Raw genomic sequence first — 14,249 nt, forward strand, 5'->3', positions numbered from 1 at the left:
AGTCGCCCCCTGGTGGACACTAGAGAGAATGCAGCTTTAAGACACTTAAGGCTTCAGTTCTCTGAACCCGAGGTTGCCGCCTGGTTTTGGCGCAGAGTTAAAAAAAAGACTGCGCTTGTGATATTCTTATTTGTGTTATATTTTGTATTTTAAAAAAACAAACAGCTGCAGATTATCTAAGAGGCCGTGAATGATTATTAAACAACTAAGAATAGAGCGAGGCAACAATGCCTGTCTGTGGGAATAACACACGTGAGAAATTTAAACGAGCGGCAATCCCCTTTTCTTCATAATTAGGTCAGCATAACATTATTTCCTGTTACTGGAAAATCCAATTATTGACTTTGACTCCAGAGCCGACTGCAGGGACGGCAGACAGAGCAGCCCTCTTCTTCTGTTAGATGGCCGTATTGTATGTCTGTCACTAATGGCTCAGGAATGTCACATTAGTCAAGGGCCGCATGCGTGACGCCGCAAACATGAAAACACTTTGAGGAGACCAATATGATATCACACTCGCTGAAAAAGAACGGTGACAGGTCCGGTGATCTCATTGCCTCAGAGCTACAAAGTGACAGACGGCCTCCTACACACTGCAAACCAGAAAAATGTCCCTCTAGCAAGGTGTCAAGAGTTAGATTTCAAAAAGGCCGAAACATATCAGAAATGACAGCGTTTTGGTGCAATGTGCAGGTAGAGAAAAAACATCATCGAGCAGTATTTAACGCATTATGTGTCTTCTCCATCTTTTAACTGAAACGGACAAATCAAATTACTTGTAGTGCTATTTATCAGTCTAGATTGTTTTGGCGTGAGATGCAGAACGACTCCTCTGGTTGTATAGAAGTCTATGAGAAAATGACTCTACTTCTCTCTTGATTTATTACCTCAGTAAACATTGTAAACATGAGTTTATGGTCTCAATCTCTAGTTTCAAGTCTTCTTCAATACAGCATGATGTTCATTCAGTACATTATGGTCCATTTAGAGTCACACAGACCATAAAGCAGGGGATGATTTAGGGCGGGGCTACACTGTGATTGACAGGTCTCTACCACAGAGTTAACTTTAACCCTTTCACAGTGCTCTTTCACTTCATGAAAGTTGATTGTAACATTTGGTAGAATTTAAAATGTCTCATCTAGCGTTCCGTTGTATTTAGCTCCGCCCTCTTGTGTCACTTCTGAATGCAAAAAAAACAAAACCAAGATGGGGACAGCCGAAATGCTTAAATCAAAGCTTCATGACATCAGTCCACAAACCGATGGGTGACGTCACGGTGACTACGTCCACTATCTTATATACATTCTACAGGACAAATATGCGTTTGGTGTTTTGGGGTGGACTGTCCCTTTAACCCATCAGACCCTGCTGCAGCTTCTCTGTCGGCAGTTCAAGCTGAGTTCAGTCCCCCTGTGGCTGCTGCTGCTTCTCTGCCTCTGACTCATTACCTGCGTAGGTGGGCAGCAGCTAAATGACTCTCGCGTCAAAACAGCCCATCGGCAGACAAACGAAAAATCCCCCTCGATCAAAGTAAATCTCTTTATTCAATATGCCTGCATGTGTGTGTGTGTGTATGTCACATAGCCTTTTCGGGGTGCTGTTTACATTTGGGCAAGCTAAGTCATGCAATCTGATCCTGAGCCTCTTCAAACCCCCCCTCACACACACACACACACACACACACACACATATGTGCATCCACCTCTCAACACTGAGAGCTATCGGAGGAAACGCGTTGTTACCTCACTAAGACATGCTGGCGTCGGTGTGTGTGTGTGTGCGGGGGGGGTCAGGAGGGCAGTGGGGATTGTAGACACATTGATGCCATATGTGCACCCTGGATGTTCCCTCTCAGCTGAGCACAGACTTCCTCCAGAAGTTCCTCTAAGGTAACCAGAGTGTAACAGTTACAGAGCAGATGGATCTGTGTCGGTCCGGAGGTTCTGCTGGAGCCTGACTCTCTGGGATTTTTTTGCTTCCATCTGTGGTCGCTCCTGCAGCAGGAAGTGGGTCAGTGGGATTCCCACACTCCGCTAATTTCACACTGTTCCGATCCCAAATCTCCACTGACTTTGAGGTACCCACCCCCCCGCCAAGTTTGTGAGGGTTTAGTTCTGTCCTACTGTCAAATCATGCAGTGTTTGAGGTCTCTCTCGCAGGCTTTTTGAGTCCTTTATGAACACTCCGCATTTCTGCAGACTTTGCCCAAGGGAATTACCCACAATTCATAGCGTTGTGACATTAAACACTGGGTTACCGGTTGAGGTTGGAGACGTAAAAAACAAAGAGTGTTCAGCCTGGAATATTAAATGTACACAAACACTCAGGATTATAGATGGAACATAAAATCAAAGGACTATATTACAAACCTGCTTTTGACAAAGAGAGTAGATCATTTGACCATTACCTCTCATCTTCTGAGGCAAACGCCTGGAAGACGTTGCGATGGCAAAGTTTTTTTAAAACAACCCAAAATTGTTAACAATATGATATGTTGTCAAAGTAGCGTTATGTGTCGCAACCGTTCACAACTTAATGTCACATTTTTATTTTTACCATTTCTTGCTCTCGCAGCCTCTCACACTGAAATCCCGGAGGGTTCAGGGTCTGAGGCCTCAGAGGGGACATTTGGATCGGGCCACAGACTTCACAAACTCTTGCTCAGCATCTTCTTTAAAACACAATTTATTCCTCCCACCTGCAGTCGCACCGTGTACCCCCCCTCCCCTCTTTAGCGTGAGTTCCTCTATGTGTGTGCTGACAGCCGGGCAGGTGTGTGCAGGTGTTCCCCTCCCATCACTCAACATCACACAAACCTATCCCCGCTCCTCCGAACGCACACACACAGCACTATCTGCCATATCTGTCCTGACGAACTCATTTAGAGTCGGCAGTTCATACAATACCCGTTGAAATACTAATTAATGTTCAAGCACAAAAGTTATTTTTTTTTAAACAAAGCTTTTATTTACATGTTGCAGAAAAGAAAGGCAGTCTTCCCATTTGAATTCAACAAAACGGATCATTAAAACTGCAGGTCACAGCATTCCCAGAACACGTCTAAATAAATCTAGTTTAGACTGTAAAACGACAATATTGGTGACGTTTTTTTTGGTCAAGTTTAAGTGGTCCTTTTGTGTGTGCGAGCGGGCGGGTCACCTGTTGACGAGGTCACAGCTAACACGTCTCTCAGCGCCCTGCCTCTGCAGGGCACCATTCACAGACAGCTGTCCCAACACACACACACACACATGCCATGTATGTATAGTATGAGTGAGGAATGACATCCACACACACACACAAACACACACATACAAACACGCCCAAGCAGCTGCAACATGGCCCGAGTCCCGGACCAGCCGGCACCGATGGAGCTTCCTGGGAATTAACTGGATGTCCAGCTGCCCTCAAATCACACAAACACAGAGTCTGACAGGACGCGGCACAGATGAGCCGACATGACCGCAAACAAAATCGACCTACAGAGTCCTGGAAAAAGGCACTTAAGGAGTCATTTCATAAAAGCAACAGAACTCCAGTTTTCTGTCTCATCATGGTTCACTGTCCTCTGGGTATAATGTCTCTTATTAGGAGGGAAAACTGGCTCACGAGAAGAACAGTTTCAGGGAATGTGAATGTCTGAATGTGAATGTCTACGAGGCGGGGCAGCATCCGGAGGCGCTGTGTTTGTGCAGCAGGGACATGCGGCTGAAGGTCCGCGAGCAGGAGCCACACTGGTACTTCTTCACCTCGGAGTGGGTCTGCAGGTGGGCGCGCAGGTTGGAGCGGTCGGCGAAGGCCCGGTTACAGTGTTGACAAGCGAAGGGCCGCTCACCTGGTTGGAAGAGACAAGAGATGTTTAGGAGTTTGCACTTTGTTAACAGGCCAGGGAACAGAAAATGGGCCCTCGGGTCATTGTTTTTCAAATGATCTGCAGATAAACTAACAAAAGGACAGGAACGACCACCCTAACTTACTTCTTTTCATGCGTAGCCATTGTGAGGCTGAGATTAGATTGTGCCATGCTAAGCAATAACATTTGCTCACACGTCAGGAGACGTCAATGAATATCAATGAGCACGACCAGCTGTTACATTTACAAGCCAACAGAGCTTGTAAATCAATGGCTCCCTTTGACATGTGAATTAAAGCTGCTTTCTGGTTGCATACCTGTGTGTGTGCGAATGTGTCCTCTGAGCAGCCACGGTCTGGAGAAGGCCTTGCCGCAGGTCGGGCACACGCAGGGCAGAGTGTGTGAGCGGATGTGCATCTTCAGGGCGCCCAGGCTGGTGTACTCCTTGGGGCAGTGTTTGCAGTGGAAGGCCGGACGTGCGGAGACCTCTGCGGGCAGGGACGGAGTCTGCTGCTGCGGAGCGCAGTGGGACGTCTGGTGATGGGACAGTGCCGAGAGGCTGGTGTAACTGTTGGTGCAGTGCAGGCAGTGGTACATGTGCTGGATGATGTCCGGGCTGGGGGGATCTGAGGTGCGCCCGCCGTCCTCCTCTTCCTCGCTGCTGCTGCTGCTGCTGCTGCTGCTGCTGCTGCTGGACGGAGAGCTGCTGAGGTCCAGAGGGCCGAGCGGCAAGGGGGACGGAGACACGGGCGTGATTGGGGAGAGAGGTGCAGGCAGGGAGTCCATACTGCTGAAGAATGGGTTGGTCGGGTAGCAGGTCAGGGCGAAGCTGTTGTTCTGCGTCGGGAGCTCGGCTTGTGCAAAGCTTTCTGGGACAAAAGCTGTGAGACACAGAGAGAAGGGAAGTCAGGTGAGTTGGAATGGACTGATAATCTAATGAAGCACTAAACTTGTTTTCATTCTTGGGTGTCCTCTTACAGCCTGCTTTCAATATATGTAACCCTGATCCATCTGGCCTTTCCATTAGCAGATTATCAAGGTGACCAGAAACCCAGGAGAGCTACATGCAAGGTAAGAAACCTGCTACATGGGTCCAAAGGTAACTTCTATCTTTTCGATGGGATTCAATCAACATTCCAAATATTATCACAGATGCATCCAATTCACTCAATCAAAGAGAAAATAGAACCCACCAGTTTGGCTCTCCAGTTGGCTCTCCCTGTAGACGGGCTTCTTGCTGGAAAAATACTTCTTGACAAGGAATGACCGAGGCATGTTGAGGTCTGGCTTCACCGATAAATTCAAGAAAATAATGATAATTCCCGCGGCGGAGTGCGCTCAGGTCCGAGTTTCTCCTCTTCGGTCTGCTGCAGGTTGTAGTTGGACGGAGAGAAACGCTGACCGGGTTGAATGTATCTCGTCTCAAAGTTGCCTCCTCATATAGTAACCAGAGGGGAGAAGCAGCGGGGTGGGGGTGGGCGTGTCTCCGCCCCAAAGACACACCCCGCGCGTCGGGGCGCTCACCACAGGTGACCGATGTGCCAAAAGCTGTGAGCGCTGATCTAATTGTGCATTTCGCTGCTCTGATGGCTCACTTCACCTGCAGACAGACACCTATGTCATTAAATGTGATCAGCCGGTGCAACTCTAAGTAGAGTTCGGCAAACATGAGTTTCTTTTTTTTTTTACTTAAACGATGCAAAAGAATGCTTTTTTTCAAAGGAGAAAAAGGAGAAGAAGGAGAAGGCAGCGTGCAAACAGATGGAGTCAAATCGAACCAGGATTATCTTGTGTTTAACTTTCTTCCACCTTGCATTGCTCCACTGTGTCCATTCCTTTACTAAACGTGTCAAAGCAACCTGAAGCAGGAGCGTCCTCTGTCGGCTCATAAATTACACGTGTGAGGTGGCAGACTACTGTTTACTTCTGCACACACATCTGTAGAATAATGCTGAACAGAAATGCAAATAAAGTCAGATTTGCGGAAAAGTGTGAAAATCGAGCGAGATAATCCAACAAAACGTAGCTGTCAATAACGAACACTCTAATACTATCTTAATATTTGAGCCGGTGTACTTTTATGTGATTGAAATCCCTCTGACATTTTAAAAATGTTTAAGAACTTTTATTTTTGTCAAATGAGAGACGTGTCACGATGTGTCCATTGTGCGCCTGCGCCTCGAGGCTTTGACGCACCCCTGGTGAGGTGGAGACGTTTTATTTCAGAAGGTGCAGGAGACAAACGCTCTGTTGTCTTCACTCAACACTCAGAACAGAAGGTCCATCCTGACCGCGTCTCTCTTTCTCTGCCTCTCTGCGGGAAATAAGTCGGTTCATCTAAGAGAGAGGCGCTGCCCCGCAGCCCGCAGCCTGCTCACAGCACGATCTCTGGTGAAATTAACCGAGCTGACAGGAACAATATGTAGCTTTAACCCACCTCGTGCCTTCAGGTGACATTGAATGCAGCAAACCCCGTGATGGAAAAGGGGGTTCACTTAATGTTGCATCCTTTTTTCTTTTCTTCGAATACTAAACGTGCGTAAAGTTTGTGCGTAACTGAAACCACACTCCTAAATCAAACGTGTACCCTTATTATCTGCATAATTAGGTTGTGCAATGGTTACCATAATTTATTAGAAAGTAATAAAAATTAAAACAGAAGGAAAGAGGATGTTGTTGATTTATCTTTTTTTTACTTTATCTCGTCCAGAATTATTTTATCTTGTCCAAATATTCTCCAATATTTTATTTTACAGTTCAGATTATTTCCTTTATGTTTCTATGATTGTATTACTTCTTTCAACATCGTGCAGTAACATTTCAATATCATGTGCAACATTATTTTCATGACTTTTTACTACTTTGTAAAATCCTTCACAATATGATGCTGAATATTACTTTTCTATTTTAGTGTCTATTATATAGTCTGTTACCAGTATTACTTCTTATACATTTCATATTTTACTCTTGTATTAAATATGTGTTGTTGTAATTTACTTTGACCTATTTTAGTTGATTCATGTATCCTCTTATTGCTAGTTTATTCTATTTTGCAACGGTGTCAGTATTATTCATTTTACACTTTAAAATTGTTATTCTATGTTTCATATGTTTATATTTTCATTCTCTTGTTTTTGTGTTTCTTTGTGTTTTTAATCTCTGGCACAATAATTTCTTTCGGGGTTAAAAACAGTTCTGTTCCATGTTATTGACTTTTGTGTAAAGTAGTTTGTTTTGCATGTATGATTAGTGCAATACAATAAAAGTAGGTTGTACACAGTCCCTGATAACTGTTTACACCGACGGACTGGTGGGTGATTCAGTCACGTGATCGGAGGATATGAGGCCTGTTGTTTTTCTAACAGTCTGAGAATCAGGTGCCAGCCATTAGACAGGAATGTCTCCGTCCTCATTTGTCCTCTTTAGCATCGCAAAGAGCCTCAGAGCTGCTCGGTGGCAGAGTGAGTGGTGTGTGTGTGGGGGGGTGTAAATGTATGCACCTGTCCAAAAGGCGCCATTGTCGCGGCATGCCCAAAAGTTCACACGTCGTTGGAGCGCTCGTTGACGCCGACGCCACGTAGACTGGAGGTCACGAGGGCAGAGCGGCAAGTAAAAACACTCAGAGACGCACGTGAAAGTAATCCGAGGTGTGGGCGCTGCTGCTTGAGGATGATGTTTGAGAGCTTAAAGAGGTACTGAACATTTGAACATGTTTTTAAAGTGACACATTCACGCTGGTGGAACATTTCTTTTTTTACAAAAATTGTTATTTCATGGTTGAAAATGGCTCAAAACACCATCTGCTGCTTTAGATCTTTCATGGTCAGTTCTGAAATAGAGTGGACCGTTTGGCACAGATCTACGTTATGTTAACGTCCTCTCATCAGACCAACTATCTGTCTATCGCTTTCACTTGTTCAGCAAATACTGTGTAGCTTTACAATCACAGCACAAGTCTGTTCTCTCCTTTACTGACTGATTCATCTTCAACATCTGTGAATCAGCTTCATGATATTCAACACAGTTTCACATCAATTTGTGAAATAGTCATAAAAGCAATTCATTGAAAAATACGAAAAACAACTTTATTTTTCAAGCAACTGTCTTTACAAACCGACACTAAACACACTCGACCCAAAGGCCGACAGCTATCCCAACATTACCATATAGTTCAAAAGTACAATCTTAATTTCGATAGTTTTAAACATTTTGCAGACGCTTGTCTCGTCTTCATGGTTCTACAGGGTTCTACGTGGTTCTACACTGAGTCAGTTCATAAAGCTGAAGGAGCAGCAGCTGAGTAACAAAGTCAAACATCGGGGGGGACTGTGTTGTAGAATACAGACTTAGAAAGTTCAGGCAAACAGTCTGAGCCACCCGCTACTGGAGCAGTGTTTTTATTGAGTTTAGATAAATCAATAATTACCTTAAAGTTTAAACATAAACTAAAGAGATGGCTTCAAGCTAACCAGACCTGTAATCACAGCAGTCATACCTGTGGCACTGCTGCATGCTCTCATTGCTTTTACACATCTGCCACTTTTGTAATGCGCACTTATGTATTTTATTGTATTGTGTTGCATTGCATGTTGTACTGTAGTGTTTGCTGTTGAATTGTACTGATAATATTACAATCACTAAATTGTCATAACCTGCAGAGACTACAGAATTACATGAGCTCTCTAACTCTGGCACATTTAAGTTGAGGTGGAAACTGAAAAGTTGATTAATGTGCACTGTCCCTGATCAATAAATGAATAAATAAACATCACCGTACAAAACAAAAGGTTTAGGATCAAAATCAATGTTGGGCTTAAAATAACTACGTAGTTAGATAATTCACATTAGTGGTGTGTGTGTGTGTGTGTGTGTTCTTATGATGTTGTGTGCTTCTGTAATTCTCACTCACATAAACAGAAAAATAATGAAACATCCACCTGACCTGACACACACACACACACACAGAGTGTAGGAGGCTGTAAACAGAAAACAGCTGATTACACACTGTGTGAATGTGTTCTCCCCGAGGAGACAATCTGTGTTACAACAGGGCTGAATGACCTCGTGACACTCGGAGGAGCAGAGGAGACATGAGACGTGTTGCTGCTCAGAGCAGATGTTCTCTGCTCTCCGGCCTCGGGGATGAAGCTGTTCAGACAGAAACAGAATGAAACCTTTCAGTCTGATCTCAGGGAGGTTTACCACGAAATACATACGGCAACAAGGTGGCAGTCAGGCAGATGTAATATAACATCCTGACCAATCCTCATTTCTCTCTTTTTAAGCATTTACATCAACTTTATATGACATAAACATTTTTAATAAAGAAGAGGTAACATATTTGTTGAGCTAGTTTTCATATCAGCCTGTAAAATAAAAGAGGTGAAACTGATCTGAGCAAAGACTTTTCATTTAATCAATGAACTGTTTGTGTGCAAAAAGCTTTAAACATGTTTGTTGGTTTGTTTTTAAAAGGCGTCCACTGTTACAGTGGCTTGTGAAATGTCTTTTTGTTTGTTAAACATGCACAAAGGAAAAATATTTCTCCATTTATGGTCATTCTCAAAGACTGGGTCTGACCTTCACAGGAGATTTTATTGATAAAAAATAAATGTCGTCTTATATCGAACATGTATATCTGCAGTACACCGTTGAGCCACACGAGGGAGTCTGAATGTTCTTATTGTTCTGATAACTTAAGGATTCTTATGATTGTAATATAAAAGACGAGCGTGCATTCTGATGTTTTACTGATGAGAGGAAAACAAGAAGAGCCTGTTAGCTCCACCTGCATCTATTGATAGAGTTTGTAACGTGTTTCTATTTTATTTTTAATAGATAAAGTTGAAAACCATAGTTTCTTAAAGGATTTGTTAAATTGATTTGACGTCGAGGTTTGAGAGTGTCTCTGAATGTGTTATTGATTATTGCTGGTTGTTGTTTGTTATCATACTAGAACATGTGTTGTGTAGTATGGCTATCGATGGTTGATGTTTGGTTGATTCTGTTTGTTGTTTTGTGATTATGAAATGATTGTATGTATGAAATGTATCCAGGGCACCGTGGACAATGAGACCGTGCTCTCAATGGATCTTCCCCGGCTTAAGTTAAAGTTTCCTGTTTTTTAAAAAGTAGATCCCCAGAAAATATATTTTGGGAAAAGCTACAGAAACCCAAATCTTGTGCAGAAAATGTCTTCGTCTCGTCGCACAGACAGTAAAGATTTCACTCAGTTCTATTTCAAATTGAAGCAACGTTTTGTTTTGACTCATTCAGCGGAAAAGATCTGCAGAAGAACGTTCTTCAGGGAATATGTGCTCGAAAAACAGCCACATTTCCTGAAGGACCACCTTCACATAAACAACAATCAGCACGGGATGAAGTGTCTGTTTAACTCAAATAAAACACTTTAAATGAACCCGTTCTGCAGAGGACGATGAAACATTCTTTACCAGAAGATCCCTGAACAAGATGTGTGACATGACGATAATGGTTCCATGTCACGCTTCATGGTAGTGTGCATGTTGTAGCATTATTGTGCAGACTAGCACCGTGTTGTATGTATTCATGTATTTGTTTGATTTATATAATATAAAGTTGTTGCAGTATCTCTGCTGAGCTGGTGACTCTTAATGGAAGAAAATTGATATTGCAAAAGAGAAAATGGAACTTTAACCAAAGTAAGAGAAACATACAAGCTGCTGTGACAGGACTCCCCGATGTTTCCTGTCAGAAAGATGCAACAGGATTAGAAAATACAAAACTAAATCTCCCAGCATCTTTTATCTGCCGTTGAAGATTCATTTATTGTCTTCATTTCTCTGAGAGGAGGATTCTTTTGGAATTGTCTGCAGAAACAATTTCCTCTTCAATGTCACTGAAGTTCGACTGCTTTGATTAAAGGTGTTGGAGTGGTGACCGTACTCCGGTCTCCTTTCATGTGGATGAGTTGAAGCCAACTCCTAAACACCTTTTTCTGTTCGTATACATGTTGTTGTTGGTTTTGTTGTTGCAGCTTAAAACCACGTTTTGCATTTCAAACCCCCGACTGAGGCCGATGGCTCTTCAAACAATCAGGTGCACTGTTACCGCTCAGACAACAGGTAACGGCCACTCCAGTGCATTTACATCTGATCTTTTGTGCGTGTGATGATTCAAAGGAAGCCGCAGATCTCCCAGCATGCCCGTCGGTGGGAGGAAGTGACGACGCGGTGATGCTGCAGTTGAATCTGAAAGATGTCGTCATTGTCAGACTGTTTCCAATGTGCATACATCGCTTTGTACTCTTTCACCTTCATCTCAGCTTCTTTATAGATGCATATGAACTGGACTGTGTGTGTGTGTGTGTGTGTGTGTGTGTGTGTGTGTGTGTGTGTTGCCCTACAGTTCAGAGGTCCGTAAACTCAGCAGGAGGGAGATAAGATTATCCCACTGGAATGCAGCGCTGCTTGTGTGGACACCACACACACACACACACACACACACACTCTCACACACACACAGGCTTCTGTACACTCTGACATGTTTTTAGGTTAAAAATCCATCTTGATCATGGACACGTTGAGAGGTGCTGCAGACGTGACCCTGCAGACTGCATCTCCATCTGGTTCACACAGCAGATTAGATATTTGTGCTCAGCAGCTACGTGACAGTGTTTTGACGGACAATGGTGATCACTGTTGGAATAATTCAGAATGAGATTATCTCCTGTTTCTATCTCCTCCCAGCATTCTCTGGTTCCCATAGAGAGCTGCAGGGATGACGTATTTCTGGAGGCCGAACAGGAAGTTAGCATCACACTGGTTCCCTCCACATAAATCCAATGAGATTCTTCTATTAGATTTTAGATTATTGCAGAAAAATAATCTCTGTTGCAAACAAACGTTTATGATGCTTACACGTTTTGTTCATCAAGATAATCTTCAAAGCAATCGGACGCGGGTCATTAAAATACAAACAAAGCTCCTTTGGCGTTCCATCGCTTCAGGATCTCTTCATGTTCTCACGTGACTTCACGTCAGTCTATAAAGGAACTCCACCGCGGTCACGTGACTTCACGTCAGTCTATAAAGGAACTCCACCGCGGTCACGTGACTTCACGTCAGTCTATAAAGGAACTCCACCACGGTCACGTGACTTCACGTTAGTCTATAAAGGAACTCCACCGCGGTCACGTGACTTCACATTAGTCTATAAAGGAACTCCACCGCGGTCACGTGACTTCACGTTAGTCTATAAAGGAACTCCACCACGGTCACGTGACTTCACGTTAGTCTATAAAGGAACTCCACCACGGTCACGTGACTTCACGTTAGTCTATAAAGGAACTCCACCGCGGTCACGTGACTTCACGTTAGTCTATAAAGGAACTCCACCGCGGTCACGTGACTTCATGTTAGTCTATAAAGGAACTCCACCGCGGTCACGTGACTTCACGTTAGTCTACAAAGGAACTCCACCGCGGTCACGTGACTTCACGTTAGACTATAAAGGAACTCCACCGTGGTCACGTGACTTCACGTTAGTCTATAAAGGAACTCCACCACGGTCACGTGACTTCACGTTAGTCTATAAAGGAACACCACCGCGGTCACGTGACTTCACGTTGGTCTATAAAGGAACTCCACCGCGGTCACGTGACTTCACGTCTCCACCACTCGGCTAAAGGAGGACTAGTGTTCTAGTGAGGACGTCTATTCTCATTTACACTCTTTTTAAGATTCACCAGAGGGGTTTCTATACTGACATGTTTTATATCAGAGAACTGAACGTTAAAATCTCTTCAGCTCGTGTTAAACACAGACCTGATTTCAGACGCCTAACGTCAGTGAACAGGAAGTTAGACTTTTTCTCAGTATTGTGTCGCTACAAGGGATGTTTTTTACACATGAATGCAGATACTTTAAGACTAAACACAACTTGAACCATTTGAAGAATAAGTAAAAACTTTTAAGTCACTGAATTATTAAAGAGAAGAACGCTCTTCGGTTGTTTTCTTTACTTGACAGCTTTAAGTTCATTTCAGCACCGCTGTTTTTTTTTTCAATTTTATGTTATTTCTGTTTTTATTTCTAACATTTCTGTATTCGTTTATTTGTGATCCTTCTTAACTTGAGGCAGAAGCAATCCTGTAAGTTGAGATGTGAATGAAGCCTTTTTTATATTAAAAAATAAATAATATTTCAGGCATTTATAAGCTATTTGACTTCAAGAAGAGGGAACTGGAGGAGTAAAACTACTGACTCATTTCCTGGTTTGAGGACTCGATCCTTGCAGCACCTTAATGTCCAGAAAATATCAATTAAGGCAACAACCAATAATCTGTCCGAAGGTGAAAGACTGAACAACAGATTGTGTTTACATTATTTCGTACAGTCAGTCATGATCACAACAAAACATGAGTACCTTGATGATACTTTCAATGGATCATTTCAGGAGCCACTGAGGCTTCGACGTTTGAAATCTATTCTGTACTTTGCAACAGAAAACAATCTGTCGCATCACATCTCAGCTCTGAGGAACAGGAGATAAGTTCATCAGTGTCTATATGTGCTGTAAACATACGGCCGCTGCATGTTTCCTGAAGTGTTGATCACCTGTGGTTTGAATGAATCCGTCAACACCACATCATTAAAACCACGTGACTGTATTTGAGTCGGAGCACGAGTTGTATGATGAACAAACATTTGACAAAACAAATGATGATGAATCATATTTCTCTCACATGGAAACATTTTCTATTATTATAAGAGGTGGTGATTGTGTGTGTGCGCGCGCGTGCGTGCGTGCATGTGTGTTTGCATGTGCGCGGGCGCGTGTGCGTGCGCGTTCATTATTTTGAATAAGTCGATATTTTTGTGATATGAAGTCATTACTTTCACATTGTTTCTCATTGTTCTGAAGGGCTTTGTCATTATTCTGAGATAGTTTCTTATTATAATGACTTACAGGATCTTTTTGTCCATCACAGTGTCAGTAATGGACCTCCACAGTCTCCACATCTCCCTCAGGATCACTTTTGGGGTCAAGAAACAAACAAACTATGAAGTAGCGCCACCTACCGGTCACACAGTGAACTGACCATAGAGAGACATTTCTGAGCGGAGCCACAAGGGGGCAGTCAAAGACCAACTAAGACTGTCATTGGGCTTTCACAAGGTTAGTTCATAAATCGGAAGTCACACCCAGTGCATTGTGGGTAGCACCGATACACAGCAGGTCGGTGAGGGAGCAGTGATCTCACTCAGAGGACTAGAGTTTCACTCTGTCACAAACAATTATGACCTCACAGGTTGAGCTCTATTAAATCCTAAAACCTGCACGTCATGGAATAATTAAAGACTAGACACTGAGGAGTGTGTGTGTGTGTGTGTGTGTGTGTGTGTGTGTGTGT

General features: G+C 43.3%; 1 protein-coding gene across 1 annotated transcript; it reads right to left on the reverse strand.

Annotated features, from left to right (window-relative positions):
- Nucleotides 1–2,970: 2,970 nt before the first annotated feature.
- Nucleotides 2,971–5,282, reverse strand: snai1b (snail family zinc finger 1b). Its single transcript, XM_031845536.1, has 3 exons — nt 5,050–5,282; nt 4,174–4,737; nt 2,971–3,838 (listed from the first exon to the last, which is right to left on the reverse strand). The coding sequence occupies exons 1-3, from the start codon at nt 5,129–5,131 to the stop codon at nt 3,657–3,659; spliced, it is 828 nt and encodes a 275-aa protein (XP_031701396.1). The 5' UTR covers nt 5,132–5,282; the 3' UTR covers nt 2,971–3,656.
- Between the last annotated feature and the right edge of the window lie 8,967 nt (nt 5,283–14,249).

Source organism: Anarrhichthys ocellatus, unplaced genomic scaffold, assembly GCF_004355925.1.
Source record: "Anarrhichthys ocellatus isolate YVR2014 unplaced genomic scaffold, GSC_Weel_1.0 scaffold5, whole genome shotgun sequence".
Classification (NCBI taxonomy): Eukaryota; Metazoa; Chordata; class Actinopteri; order Perciformes; family Anarhichadidae; genus Anarrhichthys; species Anarrhichthys ocellatus.